This window comes from Pagrus pagrus, assembly GCF_965226575.1.
Source record: "Pagrus pagrus genome assembly, contig: HAP1_SCAFFOLD_342, whole genome shotgun sequence".
Classification (NCBI taxonomy): domain Eukaryota; kingdom Metazoa; phylum Chordata; class Actinopteri; order Spariformes; family Sparidae; genus Pagrus; species Pagrus pagrus.
The window spans coordinates 313-20832 of NW_028175121.1; the positions used below are offsets into that span (position 1 = coordinate 313).

Sequence of the window (20520 nt, forward strand, 5' to 3'; positions counted from 1 at the left end):
TCACCTGGTCCATCCACACCTCGAATCAGGTGAAGAAGGCCCATCAGAGACTTTACTTCCTCAGGAAGTTGAAGCAGACCCATCTCCCCCGCCCCCTGCTGGTTAACTTCTACAGAGCATCCATCGAGTCCATCCTGACCTACTGCTGCACTGTGTGGTTCACCAGCTGCACTGCCAAGGACAGGAAAGACCTACAGCGGGTGGTGAGGACGGCAGAGAGGATCATTGGGACCACTCTGCCCCCCCCCCCCCTCAGAGATATCTACTCTGGCCAACTGCACAAGAAGGCTGGAAACATCAGTACTGATCTCACACACCCCGGACATGCCCTGTTCTCCCCACTCCCCTACCGCTCTCAAATCCAGAACCGCAAGATTGAGTAACAACTTTTTCCACCAGGCTGCCAGAACCATCACCCCACCCTGTTGGAATTATGTGTGAATAAATATATTATCAGTTTTTGATTAGCTAAATCTTATGCTATTCTGTCATGCTGAAATCTGTGGAGAGCTTGACCACAGGACATTTACATATCTGCCACTTTCACCTCTAGCAACAAGTTACTCAACAAGTTGTTCTCTGTGCTCTGTGTTACACCAATGATATACGATCACGCCCAGTTGTCTGTGAATAAAAGTTATGCATGGGGGAGAGCTCGTTGGAAGACTGCTGATCAGACTCACAGTGCTGACACCTGTACTTCCCCTTTGCAAAGAAAGACAAACTCTGAGTCCGTGTCTGTTTGTGTGTATTTTGTTAGTGTTAAACCTAACACACCCCTATCCAGCTCACGCAAGGACTGACATTGAATACATACATACACACACTGCCAAGTGCAATACATCCTCCTTCCTCCTCCATTGCACTATGAGCCCACTATTGTTTGCACTTTTGCACCACCTTGCACTTTAATGCACACGTCCATATTTATGGGGACTTGTTTTTATACTGTTTATCTGTGTATCTTTTATATATACTGTTTTTATTTTTCTACTGTCCTACTGCCATGTGGAGCTGCTAAACGTATTTTCACAGTAAATGTTAGTGACAATGTTGACAGTGACAATAAAGGATTCTATTCTATTCTATTTTCTCACCAGTCAAAGACATGCATAATTTGTCCAGCTGATGCCACAATAGATGTACAAATACAAAGCCAAATTTCAGGAAGAAAATTTCTCATTTGTAATGGTTAATGGTTATTAGGGGCCAGGCAGCATACACATTAGGGGTCCCGGCCTTATTGTTATCACCAGTCTTTTTCTTCTTCTTCTTCTTCTGCGGAAAATCCTACTTCCCATGCATGAAAAATCACCAAACTAATTGGGTTCTTGATCTTTGTTGTCATAGGAAATTGATTTTTATTCAGTGATTACGATTAGATGCAGATAGTAATTGTCTTTATTGAAGTTAAATTTAACATTTTGTTTTTACTCTTTTGAAATGACAGAATCATATCGTTGAAAGGATGTGGCCAGACGTTAATAACAGGGTAACCTACCCACTGAAAAGGGCTCTCATCCACCTTGTAGACCAGGAGGAACTCAACATGGAGGACAACTTGACACAGTATTGTGTGTCCACACTTACCTGTCAGGTGGCTCAGATTGGACTTGAGCGAATGGTGCAGTCCTGGAATGCACACAGGATCCAAGGTTAGCATACCACTTTTTAAATTTCCCTTTAACCCCGTTATGTACCTTTATAGGCATTGTATGTTTGTCATTGTGAATAGGCTATATTCTGAACAGCTGCAACACACTACCGGCCGATGAGAGTCTAATTGTAGTTATATATTATTAGATGTAGCCTAATTGGGAAAACACGGGCAGAAACTTAGTGACCTTGATACTGTTTTTCTTTTTGTTAGTTGTGCACGTTCCCATGACGGGCATGCAGTTCTTAGCAGGCAGGCACTTCTCGGCATAACAAGTCTGAAGCCTAATTTTGTATTTACTTCAATATCAGACATTTTTAAAGAAAATATTTGAGTGAATAAATTATGGTAAAGCTCACTAGGCAAGACACGTTTATTTGTATAGTACATTTCAACAACAAGGCATCATAAAAAAGATATTAATCACATTAATGTAAGTACAATTAAGTATATGGGATAGCAGACAGATATAAAAACTAAACAAGGCAGATAACACTAGAAGGGCCATAAGCGTCATTTTGACCGCTACATTTTAAACTCTACAATCTCTCATGTAAATACCCAATTGAGTGATGAATGCATTCATTGTGCCATGATGTTTTTTAAAAAAACAAAATAACACCGAAATGTACATTTTAACAAACTTAATTTCCCTGGTACAAAGTCAGAGTCACATCACCACACTTCAGCACCTTCGTGTTGAACAGCTCCGCTTGCTGTTTCACGGTGGGCGGCAACTCCCGTTTTTGTTTGCCCATGGTGCCAACCAGGCTGGTCTTCTTTGCCTGTAAGGCGGTGGCCAGTTTTAGGGACGTGAAGAAATTGTCTGTGGTAATGTTTCTTCCCTTCCCCAGGAATGGCTCCGCCAGTCTCAGCCCCACACTCTCTCCCACGAGCCGACCTGCGCTCCGTGTCTCCTCCTTCCCCAGACACGGAGACCCGTTCAACATGTATTTAGAGTTGACATCTACAGCCAACCAAAATTTGACCCCGAATTAATCGGGCTTATTCCTCATATATTGGGTGAACTTGCAGGGGGCCTTTGTGGGGAACAGCTGCTCATCAATCGTGATGTTAGCGTCGGATTTGTAGCAGGCTACACTAGTCTGGATGAACCGGTCCCAAGTGGCCCGCACCAGGGCAAACTTGTCGTCCTGCAGACGCACATGTCGGGTCTCCTTCCTGTCAAAGCGCAGGAACCTCATTATGTCCCTGAAGCGATTTATTGCCATCGTTTGTCTGAAAAATGGTAAGCCCCCATTCCTCCATATGAGCAGCAGAATAAGTGAATAGTCCAGGCTGTAACTTAGCGCAGGGCAGCGGAGCTCACCTTGAGTGTTGTATGCCGTAGCCGCCGGGGAAAGCCGTCTCATTTTCCTCGGTACAGACTCTGAGTCACTCTCTGAGGAGGTGTTTTCGTGTACCCAGGAAAGATCGCTTTCATTTCTGAGCCCCTCCATCAGAATCACGACTGTCCAAGTTATGAAACATCTTGCTTCGGCAGTATTCAAATTACTCTTCATCCTTTCCTTTTTAGACATGTTGTGAAGGCTCGACTCCATCGCAGACATAGCCCAGCAAACATTTTGACATCTATTTGACGTCTAATCAACGTCGGTCAGGCAGGTCAATTCGACGTCTAGCAGAGGTGCTGAAATGAAAGTTTTTCTGACGTCGGTCTTATGACCGACCACATTTCGACCGTTATTAGACCGCATCAATTCACGTCGTTTCAACGACATATCAACGGCTCACAGAGCAGGCTACTTCAATCAATGTCATTATTACGTCGTATAGACGACTTTTCAACGTCTCTACGTGGCGTCTTTTTGACGTCTAATCAACGTCGGTCAGGCAGGTCGATTCGACGTCTACCAGAGGTGCTGAAATGAAAGTTTTTCTGACGTCGTTTTCATGACCGACGTCATTTCGACGGCTCTTAGACGGCATCAATTCACGTCGTTTCAACGTCGTTTTGACGCCATATCAACCTTTGTCAAAATACACATGTAATGTATTGCATTTAAAAATATGTTTACCTAAATCGAGTTTCAACTAGTGCCTACATAACTGGCATTACCACATCCATACATTCTATTACAAGCACAGCTCTTGTGCTGTAGCCTATAGTCTACATGTGCAATTCTCAATGCTCTAATCTGCAACTATTTAAATTAACTTATCAATTTCAGCAAAAAAATCCTTAAAATGCAAAGAGGTCAAAAAGTCCAATAGACAACACCAGCAAATTTCACATTTGCCAACTTAAAATATCACAGGAATGGTGAACCTGGTTAAAACTTTCATAGTAAATAAACTCAGCTGTGATAAAGTTAAAAATACTCGAATAATGTTCACCCATACTGTAAAATACAAGTAGTACATGGACAAATCTCAGGTAAAAAAAAAAAGAAAGAAGAAAAAGACAGCATTCAGGACCAGATATATGAAATGAGTTATCTATATATTGAATAATTGAATAAAAAACGAACATGTTTATGGGAACAAATGTTTTATTGACTTTCTTTTTATTGCAGTCCTTTGGGGGTCTGCCCCTTGCCCCCGCTTCTTGGTGGGGCATGTTTAAGTTGGTTCTGAATCACACTCTCTATTTCTGCATCTGTGGCCTTTGGATTCCATCTCTTCACAGCAGCTGGAGAGAGGGCATAAGAAAAAAATAAACATTTTTACAAGAGCGCCTATTCAGATGTTAAATGCACTTTATAGATGGCAAGAACAAATTGTTTTGGGAGTTGAAAGAGTAATGAAAGAACCACTTCTTAGAGCCACTCAGTAGCCTGAATCTGATGGTTCCTAATAAAGCCAGTAGGCATTAACAGTCTGTGCTATGGTAGCCCAGCTTAGCCCAGGATAGCCACATGCACATGAAGCCCATTCAGTAATTTCAATTATATCAATCTTAGTTTCTTACACTTGATGACATGGAACATCTTTGTGGCTTTAAAAGGCACAACACAGAGATGCAACACTAAGCATAACTTCTCTTTCATGCAGGTGCCTGGCTGTACACACAGGGAGCACAATAGCACATTAGAGGTTTTCTTTTAAAGGACAATTCCATTTCATTTCAAACATGTGCTACAGTTTCGGAATACATTTACTCTAAAAGAATGAATTTGAAGATATTCCTCACTGTTGCTGCTGTTATGCATTAGCACCTCTGTCCAAGCATCATCACAACAGCATAAAACAGTGGCGGATGGCTCTGAGGCTGTATCCAAATATTCATATTCATTCAAGCCCCCCCATTCAAGTGTGTGTGTGTGTGTGTGTGTGTGTGTGTGTGTGTGTGTGTGTGTGTGTGTGTGTGTGTGTGTATCTCACCTGGTGTGCGTCTCACAATAAACCTGTGAAGTGAGGTAAATTGGACAAATAGTTATCAAAACAGGCCTATGCGAGGGACAGAGACACACAAATAGATTACTTTTATATGTAGAGAGATAGTGACATTGATTAACCTCTGAAGTCAATAAAAATGTAAAAATTTTAGTACGCCTAAAATAAAAAAAAACTGTAAGGATGAATAACTGCTTGTGGCTTCATCTGAGCATGTCAATGGCATTATGGGGCTGTAGCCACACTATCAGTGAACACTTGTTTCAAATTTGAAGAAGATGGCACAAAGTATGACCATTCTACACCTAAGCTGTGATTGACAGATAACCAGCCACACTGTCAGTCACGTCTCTACAATAAGCTGGCGCCCTCTGCCGTTGCGGTCGTGTAGCGACACCAGACAACTATCAGAGTGTGTCAACGGTTAGACCCCGGTTATAAGACGATTTCTGGCCACATATCAATGTCCGTGGACCAGATAGTTTTCGGGAGCTGGTATGGACCGTATGGTCCGTCCCGTTTTTGGTGTATGTCAAGCGACACCTATAGGCCTGGCATATGAACTACAACGTTTTCGGTTGATCCGTCTAGATGCAAATATTCTTGAAACAATGCCGAGGAAGACGGAGAAAAAATAACGTTTTCGCCCGTCTGGACGGCCCCTTAAAGTGTTTTGGTTCTGTAACGATGCTAAACCGATAGTTGCACAGATGTTCGGCTCACATTCGTGCGTTGATAGGTCGTTGAAACAACGTCTAAATGACGTTGGTCATTTCAGCCCCTCAGATAGACGTCAAATCAACCTGCCTGCCCGACGTTAATCAGACGTCCCGACATGATTGGATATCTGCATCTCGACACAGCAGTAGATAGAGGAAATCATTCTTGACAGTGTTTTTTCAGTTAAATATGTTTTCTTTGAGATCGTATTCCCCCTAATGTTCACATGTCGAAAAAAAGTCGAATTAAAGTCACGTCGTGACGCGACGTCGATTGGACGTCTTCATCTAGACGCAGGTCGAGAAAGCGTTTTCTGGCAATGTTTATTCAGTTAAACCGCTCTAAAATGCATATTTAATTAGGTCATATTTGCCATGATATTATTTTATGATGTTGAAAAACAGTCGAATTAAAGTCACGACGTGACGCGACGTTGACTGGACGTCTTCATCTAGACGCAGGTCGAGAAAATGTTTGCTGGGTAGCCCTGAGTTAGCTCACAGGCTACGTGAGGTGCTCGATGCTATACCGAGCCGAACATCTGTGCAACTATCGGTTTAGCATCGTTACAGAACCAAAACACTTTAAGGGGCCGTCCAGACGGGCGAAAACGTTATTTTTTCTCCTCGGCATTGTTTCAAGAATATTTGCATCTAGACGGATCAACCGAAAACGCTGTAGTTCATATGCCAGGCCTATAGGTGTCGCTTGACATATACCAAAAACGGGACGGACCATACGGTCCATACCAGCTCCCGAAAACTATCTGGTCCACGGACATTGATATGTGGCCAGAAATCGTCTTATAACCGGGGTCTAACCGTTGACACATGCTGATAGTTGTCTGGTGTCGCTACACGACCGCAACGGCAGAGGGCGCCAGCTTATTGTAGAGACGTGACTGACAGTGTGGCTGGTTATCTGTCAATCACAGCGTAGGTGTAGAATGGTCATACTTTGTGCCATCTTCTTCAAATTTGAAACAAGTGTTCACTGATAGTGTGGCTACAGCCCCATAATGCCATTGACATGCTCAGATGAAGCCACAAGCAGTTATTCATCCTTACAGTTTTTTTTTATTTTAGGCGTACTAAAATTTTTACATTTTTATTGACTTCAGAGGTTAATCAATGTCACTATCTCTCTACATATAAAAGTAATCTATTTGTGTGTCTCTGTCCCTCGCATAGGCCTGTTTTGATAACTATTTGTCCAATTTACCTCACTTCACAGGTTTATTGTGAGACGCACACCAGGTGAGATACACACACACACACACACACACACACACACACACACTTGAATGGGGGGGCTTGAATGAATATGAATCTTTGGATACAGCCTCAGAGCCGTCCGCCACTGTTTTATGCTGTTGTGATGATGCTTGGACAGAGGTGCTAATGCATAACAGCAGCAACAGTGAGGAATATCTTCAAATTCATTCTTTTAGAGTAAATGTATTCCGAAACTGTAGCACATGTTTGAAATGAAATGGAATTGTCCTTTAAAAGAAAACCTCTAATGCTCTATTGTGCTCCCTGTGTGAACAGCCAGGCACCTGCATGAAAGAGAAGTTATGCTTAGTGTTGCATCTCTGTATTGTGCCTTTTAAAGCCACAAAGATGTTCCATGTCATCAAGTGTAAGAAACTAAGATTGATATAATTGAAATTACTGAATGGGCTTCATGTGCATGTGGCTATCCTGGGCTAAGCTGGGCTACCATAGCACAGACTGTTAATGCCTACTGGCTTTATTAGGAACCATCAGATTCAGGCTACTGAGTGGCTCTAAGAAGTGGTTCTTTCATTACTCTTTCAACTCCCAAAACAATTTGTTCTTGCCATCTATAAAGTGCATTTAACTTCTGAATAGGCGCTCTGTAAAAATGTTTATTTTTTTCTTATGCCCTCTCTCCAGCTGCTGTGAAGAGATGGAGTCCAAAGGCCACAGATGCAGAAATAGAGAGTGTGATTCAGAACCAACTTAAACATGCCCCACCAAGAAGCGGGGACAAGGGGCAGACCCCCACAGGACTGCAATACAAAGAAAGTCAATAAAACATTTGTTCCAATAAACATGTTCGTTTTTTATTCAATTATTCAATATATAGATAACTCGTTACATATATCTGGTCCTGAATGCTGTCTTTTTTTTCTTTCTTTTTTTTTTTACCTGAGATTTGTCCATGTACTACTTGTATTTTACAGTATGGGTGAACATTATTCGAGTATTTTTAACTTTATCACAGCTGAGTTTATTTACTATGAAAGTTTTAACCAGGTTCACCATTCCTGTGATATTTTAAGTTGGCAAATGTGAAATTTGCTGGTGTTGTCTATTGGACTTTTTGACCTCTTTGCATTTTAAGGAATTTTTTTGCTGAAATTGATAAGTTAATTTAAATAGTTGCAGATTAGAGCATTGAGAATTGCACATGTAGACTATAGGCTACAGCACAAGAGCTGTGCTTGTAATAGAATGTATGGATGTGGTAATGCCAGTTATGTAGGCACTAGTTGAAACTCGATTTAGGTAAACATATTTTTAAATGCAATACATTACATGTGTATTTTGACAAAGGTTGATATGCCGTCGAAACGACGTTGAAACGACGTGAATTGATGCCGTCGAAATGACGTCGGTCATGAAAACGACGTCAGAAAAACTTTCATTTCAGCACCTCTGCTAGACGTCGAATCGACCTGCTTGACCGACGTTGATTAGACGTCAAATAGACGCCACGTAGAGACGTTGAAAAGTCGTCTATACGACGTAATAATTGAAGTAGCCTGCTCTGTGAGCCGTTTTTATGTCGTCGAAACGACGTGAATTGATTGATCGACCTGCCTGACCGACGTTGATTAGACGTCAAATAGACGTCAAAATGTTTGCTGGGTAGTGTCTATAATACAGCAATATTTTTGTGGACATTATCAAACGGAAGAACTTTTATTTTGAAAAGCACAGGGCAAGGAAGCACATTAGCCAGTCAGAGGACCCGCCCACCAACGGAAACAAAATATTGAGTGGTAAATTCGTTTTGTAAGTGAGAACCAAAAAACAAGAAAACGAGCTGAACTTTTGATTTTCGTTTTTTGCCCCAAAACGAAAAAACGGCTCGTTTAATGGGTTCTGCTTGTGTCAATTATTTCCAGAAAACAGACTGATAAAACGTACCTTGGTCGTAGAGACCTACATGCAGAACACGGCAGTCTACAGGGCCAAGTGCATTAGGGACAACAATTGGAGCATCGATCAGATCCTCGAAGAGTTCCCTCGCCTAATGACAAAAGGCATGGTAAGTTTAGGGAAATATGATCTTACATGTGATGAGGATGCATTGTTTATAACGTTTTATTAGTGTGCCACATTGAATTTGTTTTAATGTGTTTTCCATTTTATAGATTGCACAGGACTTTATTGTCCTGCATGGGGACGCTGCATCAAAGTTATTTGAAACTTGGCTACCCTTTTATGCTGAGAAGATCCTGCACCTGGCAAGAGTGGAGGGGAAGCTGACAGAGCATTACGCTCCCAGAACGCAGGATTACTTGTAGTTCCTAAAATCTCCAAAAGTAGAATGGGAGCCAGAGCCTTCAGCTATCAAGCTCCTCTTCTGTGGAACCATCTTCCTGTTTTGGTCCGGGAGGCGGACACCCTCTCTACCTTTAAGAGTAGACTTAAGACCTTCCTTTTCGATAGAGCTTATAGTTAGAGCTGGTCCTATGCTGCTATAGGCCTAGTCCGGGGACAATGACACACTGAGCTTCTCTCTCCTCCCCTCTCCTCTCCTCTCCATCTGTATACATTATGCCTGTATACATGCCCCATCTCTGCATGTCACTGACTTACTTCTTCCCCGGAGTCCTTGTGCTTTCTAGTCCTACAGGCTCCCATGGATCCTGGCCGCGCCCGGGTCGTGGATCGTGGATGCGCCCACTGCTATGGCCCTGCCTGATCGTGGATGCGCCTACTGCTATGGCCCTGCCTGATCGTGGATGCGACTACTGCTATGGCCCTGCCTGATCGTGGATGCGCCTACTGCCATGACCCTGCCTGACACCCACCACTACTGTCGCTAATATTAGTCACATCTGTTACATACGTTCCACTACTATTATTGTAATGCATTACTACATACTATCCTTACCATTAATCACTACTACTGTTATCACTAGTAATCACATTTCCATGTGCATTTCATTATTATTGCTGTAATACATCTTTATGTACTTTCACTCCTGTCAACCATCGCTTATAATTGAATACATTGTGATCTCGTTGATCTGCTCTGTACATGCGACATCTATTGCACGTCTGTCCGTCCTGGGAGAGGGATCCCTCCTCTGTGGCTCTCCCTGAGGTTTCTTCCGCATTTTTTTCCCTGTTAAAAGGGCCTTTTTTTTGGGGCAAGTTTTTCCTCACTCGAATCGAGGGTCGAAGGACAGAGGGTGTCGTCTCTGTACAGATTGTAAAGCCCTCTGAGGCAAACTGTGATTTGTGAATTTGGGCTATACAAATAAAATTTGATTTGATTTGATTTGATTTGACATTGCCCCTGGATGGATTAACACCAGGTAATATATTCTTGTTTGCAGACCTTGCAAATGTCAATGTTGGTTTGTGTCAATGTAAGGTTTCCCCAGCGAGGCCGGTCTCACTCCCTAGGCTACATTTGTCCAACCAGGGTAGAAAGCTTGCAACAGGACTGCTAGCCACACGGTGGAACATGTTACTTTGCCCTAAACTATTAACCGGAGCCAGCATAAACCTCAAACAACTGGGCTAGGAGAGATTGGGTTACCTCACCTGGTTTCCACCGTTTGTAGCAGCCTTCCCTGTCACTTCTCCTACTCTGTTCAGGTTTGAGGTTAAAATAGTTCTTTTTCAAAGGCTGTCAGCCGACAGTCCCACTCACGGCAAGAGCCCACACCACGGTGACAGTCTCACCGTGGGCAGGAATTGGCTGCATGTAACTGTTAGCATAGGTTCTATTTTAGTTGGATACTGAATGACAAAATCACAGGTATGCCATTCCACATCGTATTGATGCCTATAATGTCTTTCTACAGATGGCGTTGGGGAACTCGCCTTGAGGCAGCTGCCAGCCTTGCTTCCACCAACGGCTTACAAAGTTGGCCGTGGCCGTGGTGTAAAAGTGGTTCGCCACAGCATTGAGGAATGCAGCTTGGCCTTCATCAACCATAAGCCTGTAAGTCCTCCAGCACATCTAAAGGGAAACTTTATTCATTTCATTAACATATCTGGGCTCAAGAATGTGTGCACGCACACATGCATATCCAGGTTTGTTTTACTATACTTGTGGGGACAGGCAAATGGTAAATGGTCTGCATTTCTATAGCCAGGGTTCCCACGGTCATGGAAAACCTGGAAAAGTCATGGAATTTTAAAAAACTAATTTTCCAGGCCTGGAAAAGTCATGGAATTAGTAAAATTCCTTGAAGTTTTGGAAAAGTTATGGAATTTTGTTGTGTGAAATTAAATTAATTGTTACAGTGGATAACTTCCCATGTAATGTAACATTACGGCAGGAACGGTAGGATTTGCCATTAGCGGTTTGTAACAATAGTATATCTCTGCAGACCCAGAGGCTGCAGATTCCCACAAGAGAGTTAAATGTGGCATATATGTTGATCTAGCCAATTCTGTCTACGTAGCATGTAACATCGGTAGGCCAATCTATATCAGTGTAGCAACATATCGATGCAATACGTCTGCCATCAACGTTACATTAATTCTGTCAATAGGGCATAACTCCGTCCATGTAGCTTAGCGCCGTCAGTTCATAGAAAAACATTAAGCTTGTTGATTGGACAGTTGAAGCCTGAAGCCTAAAGCCTCTCTTCCTGTCTTTATCAAAAAATACACTTTTCCATGGATTAAAGTTCTCCGTCGCTATGACGGATTTCCATCATTCAGACTTCACAGAGGCGACTTGTGAGATCAATGTAGATCGGAGGAACTGTTGGCTGATGTTTATTGACAGGTTGTCACACTCTACAGCCAATTGTATCGTTAACGGCGTGTGCGCGCCTGACCAATGACAGTGCAGTGACCCACACAGGGCGGGATCTGAACACGGAGCGGCGCTAAAGTTTAGCTGCTTAGCTAGCAAGGACTCGTCGCGCTGCTACGTTATCAGCTGAGTTTAAGTCAGCACGTGAGAACTCGTCTGACACGGAGAGTCTCCTGTTGTGTGCTACATGTGTGAAATAACAACTATAGTCTGGACTTTGTCTGCAGTGTATCTGTGTAAATGGCTTCATTCAGCGTCTCTCCCTCCCCTCTGGCACCGTGAGTTACCATGGTTACAGGAACACCCTGAAACTTTATAATGATGATCAATAAGAAGTTTTTGGTTAGTTTGACTGTACAGAATCATGAATGTTGCCTGATTGTAGCTCAATGCTTAAATCTTGTATTATAACATATAGAACAAAGCCTCAGAGCTTCTTTGATTATTAACAGTATGTTAGTGATGACAGAAAGATAACTCACCATCAGACTGACAAGGCTGCAAAAGTTGCTGCTTGTATGATGTATTTAAACGATAAGAGGCTCACTTTAAACAATATTATTAATAATAATTAATGATGATGATGAGAAGAAGAAGTAGAAAAATAGCGTACTGAAAAGTTCTGTAGATGGTTGATTATTTGAAAGAGTAAAACTTGAGAGAAGCTTGGCAAAACAAAGGGCACAGATTGATTTCATAGATTGAAAATTACATTGAAAAGACAAAAAACATTTTAAGTGTGAATAGAACAGCTGTTCAGATCATCCTCCTGTAAAACACTGTTGGTCAAATATTTAAACTTGATGTCTGCATTAGAGAATATGGTGTGGGGTGAGGCTGTAAATCTTATCTTATTTTTTTAGCACGTGTCAAGTAACGTGCCCTGTTACATGTTTCACAAATTACAAATTGGGAATATGACTTGGCTGCAGCTCGAAAAAAAACATTTCAGTCAAAAGATTTTTTCTTTGCTTTAATCCATGCTTTTCATACTTAATTGACCTTTGAATAGTGTAACAGTAGTTCAGTACAAACATCTGAATTTAATATGGAAAATGTATTTCATGACACAAGAAGCTTATGTGTCTGATTTTACTGTAAACCTGAAGATCTTTTGAAGAGATGAGGCTATGTGTTTTAACTATACAAGCAATCTCAGCGCACATGTGGAGGGCAGGAGTAGTTACTTGAAACCATATCAACATAATTAGCCTCTGCTTTTTATATTTTATGTACAATATTTATCATGTTAAATGTCAAAAAGTATTTTAAGTGAATACGAACATAACCAACTATTAGAGATTGAAAAAGGTTTACTGTTTAGTTTTCATACAATAATTAACAGTTGGAGTAAAGTATACTATACAGTTCTGTTCGTGTACTTATATAGGTTGTGAATGGTCATGGAAATGTTATTATGGGTCCTTGAAAAGTCATGGAAAAGTTTTGAAATTTTGTCCATGAAAATGTGTGGGAACCCTGTATAGCGCTTTTCCAGTCCTCTTGGACAGCTCAAAGTGCTTTACAACACATGCCACATTCACACACACATTCATACAATGATGCCGGAGGCTGCTATGCAAGGCACCAGCTGCTCATCAGGAGCAATTTGGGGTTTAGTATCTTGCTCAAGGATACTTCGACATGTAACTCGGGGGAGCCGGGATTCGAACCAGTGACCTTCCGATCACTAGACGACTCGCTCTACCTCCTGAGTTACAGCCGCCCCTACAGGCATCAAAAATAGCTTGACAATAGTCGGAAAATAGCCGATCTACAAGTTTACAACGCGTTGGTCACTATCAAAGCATAATGGGCTTCTAGAACACCTCAGCAGTACCACAGGCTGATCAGTTCCGTACCACACCGCACTGATGCAGTAATTTTTTCTAAAACAGGCCTCAACAAAGTATTGAGTGCAAAAATGAACATATTTATTATTTATCATTTGGACCTGATTCTATGAGGTTGACTCTAAAGAAGTCTTCTAAATCTACAAAGCATTTGCGGCCCACCTATCTGACCACCTAACCTGGCCTGACCTAACCTGGCTGCCTATCGGCCAGATAGGATGGTCAGATAGGTGGGCCGCACGCATTTTCAGAGCATGTTTATTATAATGATAAATCATCAATCGATTTGTGGCTTCTTAGGTCAGTTCAGGTCTGAATCCTTTTTTAAATTGTTTTCTGTAATGTGAGCTATATGCCATAACCATCCAGACTTAAACAAAAAAGGTTTGGAATATTTCGTGATGTGCAATGAAAGGTAGACTATTAAAGTTCAACTTTTTGAATTAGAGATGCACTGAATCTTTTCCAAATTGTAAACCTAACTAGACTTTATCATAAAACAATCATTTCTCTAGTGAGGACCAGGAAAAAGGTCCTCACAATGCCTATTTTTTAATTCTACTATACAAGTTGGTAGACATTTGTTCCTTACTCACTCACACTCTCTCACTTGCTCTCTTGCATTCTTTCTTTGTTTCTTTTTTAGCCTGGAACAAACATGGTGGAGTACCTCCATGAGGCCAAGGCATCCAGACCATACCCCTACATCCTAACACTGGGAAATGACAATCATAATACATCTCAGGCCTTTGTCATTGTTGCTGGACAGGCTTTGGAATACGACGCACTGCTTCAGGCCATCGATGTCAGCTTCAAGGCATTCTTTATCTTCGATATTAAATACCCGAAGCAGTGTGAACATGTGTGGGAATTCATACAGAACGTAGTCTATGAAATGCCAGGAGGGGAGTCCAAACTAGTAAAGTTTCTTGAAACTAGAATACTTGCTTGCAAGTAGAGCTAATGGCGTCAAGGACAGCTTTTTTCTAGCTTTTATTTGAAGAATGTACTATAGGCCTGTTGACTGTTAGTCAATGTGAGAACAATTTAACTATTGTGGATATTTTCTATTAATACATTTTTTCAAAGATTCCAATATTGTTTTAAGTGTTTCAGGCCATCGATGTCAGCTTCAAGGCATTTTTTTTCTTCGATATTAAATACCCGAAGCAGTGTGAACATGTGTGGAATTCAAACAGAGCATAGTCTATGAAATTCCAGGAGGGGAGTCCAAACTAGTAAAGTTTCTTGAAACTAGAATACTTGCACGCAAGTAGAGCTAATGGCATCATGGGCAGCTTTTTTCTAGCTTTTACTTGAAAAATGTACTATAGGCATGTTGACTGTTGACTTTCAATGTGAGAACAATTTAACTATTGTGGATATTTTCTATTAATACATTTTTTCAAAGATTCCAATATTGTTTTAAGTGTTTATTGCATAATATAAGCTTTGCATGACCAAATCTAGCATGTATTTTGTTATAGGTTTGGAGTTTAACAGTTTTATAGCTATGGGTAGTCTATCGCAATTTATTTTCTTATAGATTGTACTGTAATGTGTTAGAATTAATCTGGCATATTGGTTAATTTGACCCAGCATTTGGATAGATTACTGAATAAATGTGTAGTTGAATGAACCCAGAATTGTAGTTAATTTGACCCAGCATTTGGGTAGAGTATATGACACATATATGTAGTTGAAACAACCCAGAATTGTAATTAATTTGACCCAGCATTTGGGTAGAGTATATACAAATATGTGTGGTTGAATTTACCCAGATTTGCAGTTAATTTGACCCAGCATTTGGGTAGAATATTTAACTCATCTGTTGGGTTAAAATGGACCAACCCATCTTGCAGGGTCAAATTAACTACTGCTGGGCTGGTGCAATATTGACCCAGCGGTTGGGTTATAAAACAACCCAAATTGGGTTATTTTTAACCCATCATTCTTCTGTTTTGTGCTAACAGCATGCAGACCGCAGGATGGAAATGACAGGACTTCATACATCCTGAAAGGGTTTATTTCTCCATAACAACAGACTAACTCTACATTACCCGCTCATTACACGGCATAGGAGTGAAATAATTAATTTGAAACATAATGTTCATCAAAATACAACTTTTATCGATTTATAAATTGCACCATTTAACGTTAGTGCACCTGCAAGTCCAGTCTCTTCTCTGCTGTTTTGCTGAGCCTCCTCTCGGTCGTGTGCATTTGCTTTTAACGAAGCCTTTGAATATCAATCAGTGGATCGATTGATTAACATGTTACGATGTGTGTATTTGTCTTTTGTCATAACCAAGAGATTACAGGTTTACGGGGGCGCGTTTGTGTCGCGGACTCTGTGCCACCGAGAGGAGAGCTGTGACACCGGGTCAGAGGCTCTGATTGCAGGTTTGGTTTTCAGCCACAGTGTGGAAGGAGCCTCCACTCTCCTTGCAACAAGGTTATAAGTCATTTATCAAACAACAATGCACGATGTGTTTGTTTCTGTTTTGACGAAGGTACTTCCTACAGATGCTCGTTCACATGACTGCGTTTCACCAATCAAATGTAGCCGCTAGCGACGTTGGACTCCGTTTCACCACTCAGACAGAGTACTACAACAGCATTCATTTTTTATACATAGCCTGTCACGTCTTTCAACAGTCAGCCTAAATAAAAACAGATACCGATAGCCTATGAAACTTAGGATAAATAAATGTTATTCATTCAACTTACCTCCTCCTGGACTTTGATGCCCATCCACCAAAACACCTTTGTGTTTGGTAGCGGGGTCCGTTAGCGGCTCCACTGCCACTAGGCCTACTTGAACCAGCCCGAAAGGCTCCACTGCTGCTACTAGATCCTGGCCGAAAAAGACGCTTTAATTCCTCGTCAACGGCTGGTGGTTGGGATGTTGCTGATGAAACTCTGTGTCTCCGACATTGTTGTTAGCAGTTGTCTGTCATTTAATATGTTATTTAGGAGGTCAACTGCTTGCTTGAGACCATGGTTGAGACCGTGGTTGAGACCCTCTCTGTCGGTCATTTGCTTTCACCTGAATCCTCATCATACCACTATACTCATACACACACACACTACTATACTGTCTTACACACACTATTATAGTCATACACACACACTATTATACTCATACGCACACTATTATAGTCATACGCACACACTATTATACTCTTACACACACTACTATACTCATATGCACACACTAGTATACTCATACACACTACTATACTCATGCACACACTAGTATACTCATACACAGTATAGTGGTGTGTGTGCTTGAGTATACTAGTGTGTGTAAGAGAGTATACTAGTGTGTGCGTATGAGTATACTGGTGTGTGTAAGAGAGTATAGTGGTGTGTGCGCGTGTGTATGAGTATAGTGGTGTGTGTGAGAGCAAATATGAATAATTTCCTAAACGGCCTGTCATATATTTCTACTGTGATCTATATCTCTACTGTGTATTTCTACTGTGATGTGTATTTCTAGTGTATTTCGACTGTGTGTTATGTATTTCTAGTGTATTTGTACTGTGTGCTGTGTATTTTGATCGTGTATTTCTATTGTGATGTGTATTTCTACTGTGATTTGTATTTCTACTGTGTATTTCTATTGTGATGTGTATTTCTATTGTGTATTTCTATTGTGATGTGTATTTGTGTATTTCTATTGTGATGTGTCTTTATGCGCATGCGCCGCAGTGTATGCAGCCTGTTCCAGTCGCTCCTGCTAACTTTAACTTTGTGTTCCACTTTCTCCTTTTTTCTTTATCTTACTTGTTCTGTTGAACAATGGGGGAATAAGATGGACGAACTTTCAGCGCTAACCCGGAATCATCAGGAGTACCGGGAATGTAGTCTGATGATTTTCTTGGAGTCATGGCTATACACTGATGTTCATGACCACAATGTTTCCATGGAGGGTTTCCACACTGTCTGGGCTGACAGGGACTGCACTATGAGCGGTAAGCGCAAAGGATGGGGGCTTGCTGTTTATGTGAACAACAGGTGGTGCAATCCTGGTCACATCACTATCAAAGACCCCATCTGCAGCCCGGATATTGAACTGTTAGCTGTGGGTCTCCGTCCCTACTATGTAGGCTACCCGGTGAATTCTCACATGCTATTGTCGTGGCTTCAGACCCCCCCCAACTTCTTGAGCACCTCACACCCATCCCCCACTCCTCACACCTCCTCTGGCTCCCATGCTACCTGGCCTCCTCTCATTATGGACTCCAACTCTCCCCCTCCTCGACCTGCACTGTTTACACCGCTTCATGTCAGGAGACAGCTGAGCAAACTCCCCACCGGTAAGGCTGCAGGCCCTGACCGTGTCAGCCCACGGGTTCTCAGAGCCTGCGCCAAACAGCTCTGTGGAGTGCTTTATCGTGTCTTCAACATGAGCCTTAGCCTCTAGAAGGTCCCTGTGATATGGAAGACGTCCTGCCTCGTTCCAGTGCCAAAGACGCCGCAGCCCAGTGGTTTCTCGGACTACCGACCGGTGGTACTGACGTCACATATCATGAAGACCCTTGAGAGACTCGTCCTGGAGCAGCTCAGGCCTATGGTCAGGCCGCACCTGGATCCCCTCCAGTTCGCCTACCAGCCCCGGATTGGAGTCGAGGATGCCATTATCTTCCTGCTGAACCGTGTCTACGCCCACCTGGACAAGCCGGGGAGCACTGTGAGGGTCACGTTCTTTGACTTCTCCAGTGCTTTCAATACCATCAGGCCTGCTCTACTGGGTGACAAGCTGACGGCGATGCTGGTGGATCCCCCCCGTGTCCTGGATTGTGGATTACCTCACTGGCCGACCACAGTACGTGCGCTTGCGGCACTGTGTGTCAGATGCTGTGGTCACCAACACCGGGGCCCCACAAGGGACTGTCCTCTCTCCTTTCCTCTTCACCCTTTACACCACGGACTTCAGCTACCAGACAGAGTCGTGCCATCTTCAGAAGTTTTCTGATGACTCTGCTGTTGTTGGATGTACCAGCAAGGCTGAATACAGGACTGTGGTGGACAACTTTGTCACATGGTGTGAGCTGAACCACCTGCAGCTCAACACAAGAAAGACTAAAGAGCTGGTGGTGGATCTGAGGAGAACCAGGAAACCAGTGACCCCAGTTTCCATCCTGGGGCTTATGCCACATTATTGTGGACATTGTTGAACACTACAAATATCTGGGGGTGTTCATAGACAATAAACTGGACTGGACTAAGAACACTGATGCCCTTTTCAAGAAGGGACAGAGCCGCCTATATTTTCTGAGGAGGCTCGCTCCTTTAACATCTGCCGGACTATGCTGAGGATGTTCTATGAGTCTGTGGTGGCCAGTGCTATTCTGTTTGCTGTTGTGTGCTGGGGCAGCAGGCTGAGAATAGCAGACGCCAACAGACTCAACAAGCTGATCAGGAAGGCCAGTGACGTTGTGGGAGCATCTTCAGCGAGAGACTAATTGCTCCAAAGTGCACCACTGAGCGCCACAGGAAGTCATTCCTACCTGTGGCCATTAAACTTTACAACTCCTCCCTCTGATCGGACTCAAATGGCTATGTATATGTATATATATATTTATATATGTATATATATATGTGTATCTATGTATATTTCACATATGCCATATTTTTTATTGCACTGTATATATGTACATACTTGGAGTGGTCATTGTACACTTGAGATTGAGATTGTCTACTATATTTTTCTATTTTATTTAATTTTATTTGTTGTCTACTTTACTATTGCATTTATATCTATCTCTTGTTCCATTCATGCTGTATTTTATCTCTGCTTTGCATGGAGCATCTGGAACTACAACAATTTCCCCCCAGGGATTAATAAAGTATTCTGATTCTGATTTCTACTGTGATTTGTATTTCTACTGTGTATTTCTATTGTAATGTGTATTTCTACTGAGATGTGTATTTCTACTGTGTATTTCTATCGTCTGCTCTTTATTTCTACTGTGTATTTTGACTGTGTGCTATGTGTTTCTTTTGTTTTTGCACTGTGTGCTGTGTATTTCTACTGTGATGTGTATTTGAACTGTGATGTGTATTTCTACTGTGTATTTCTATTGTGATGTGTATTGCTACTGTGTATTTATCTTGTCTGCTCTGTATTTCTACTGTGTATTTCTACTGTGTATATCTACTGTGATGTGTATTTCTATTGTGATGTGTATTTCTACTGTGTATTTCTATTGTCTGCTCTGTATTTCTAAAGTGTATTTTGACTTTGTGCTGTGTATTTCTACTGTGTATTTCTACTGTGATCTATATCTACTGTGTATTTCTACTGTGATGTGTATTTCTAGTGTATTTCTACTGTGTGCTCTGTATTTCATCTGTGTATTTCCACTGTGTGCTATGTATTTCTAGTGTATTTGCACTGTGTGCTGTGTATTTCTACTGTGTATTTCTACTGTGATGTGTATTTCCATTGTGATGTGTATTTCTACTGTGTATTTCGAATTTGTGCTATGTTTTTATAGTGTATTTGCGCTGTGTGTTGTGTATTTCTACTGTTTATTTCTATTGTCTGCTCTGTATTTATACTGTGAAGTGTATTTCCACTGTGTATTTCTATTGTCTGCTCTGCATTTCTAAAGTGTATTTTGACTCTGTGTATTTCTACTGTGTATTTCTATTGTGATGTGTATTTCTACTGTGTATTTATATTGTTGGCTCTGTATTTCTACTGTGTATTCCTATTGTTGGCTCTGTATTTCTACTGTGTATTTCTATTGTCATGTGTATTTCTACTGTGTATTTCTATTGTTGGCTCTGTATTTCTACTGTGTATTTCTCTTTCCTTCTCTGTATTTCTACTGTGTATTTCGACTGTGTGCTATGCATTTCTAGTGTATTCATACTGTGTGC

The 20520-nt window shown here is 41.7% G+C and overlaps 1 protein-coding gene across 2 annotated transcripts; it reads left to right on the top strand.

Moving 5' to 3' along the window:
- Positions 1-1424: 1424 nt before the first annotated feature.
- LOC311254110 (uncharacterized protein) lies at positions 1425-19496 on the top strand. Of its 2 annotated transcripts, XR_014622201.1 has the most exons (4): positions 1425-1655; positions 10809-10948; positions 14273-16081; positions 17444-19496. XR_014622201.1 is itself a non-coding variant. In XM_084384515.1 (3 exons), the coding sequence occupies exons 1-3, from the start codon at positions 1469-1471 to the stop codon at positions 14582-14584; spliced, it is 639 nt and encodes a 212-aa protein (XP_084240641.1). In that variant the 5' UTR covers positions 1425-1468; the 3' UTR covers positions 14585-19496. The 2 variants fall into 2 exon arrangements, 1 of the variants encoding a protein (XP_084240641.1); XM_084384515.1 differs by having other exon boundaries at positions 14273-19496.
- Positions 19497-20520: the final 1024 nt, after the last annotated feature.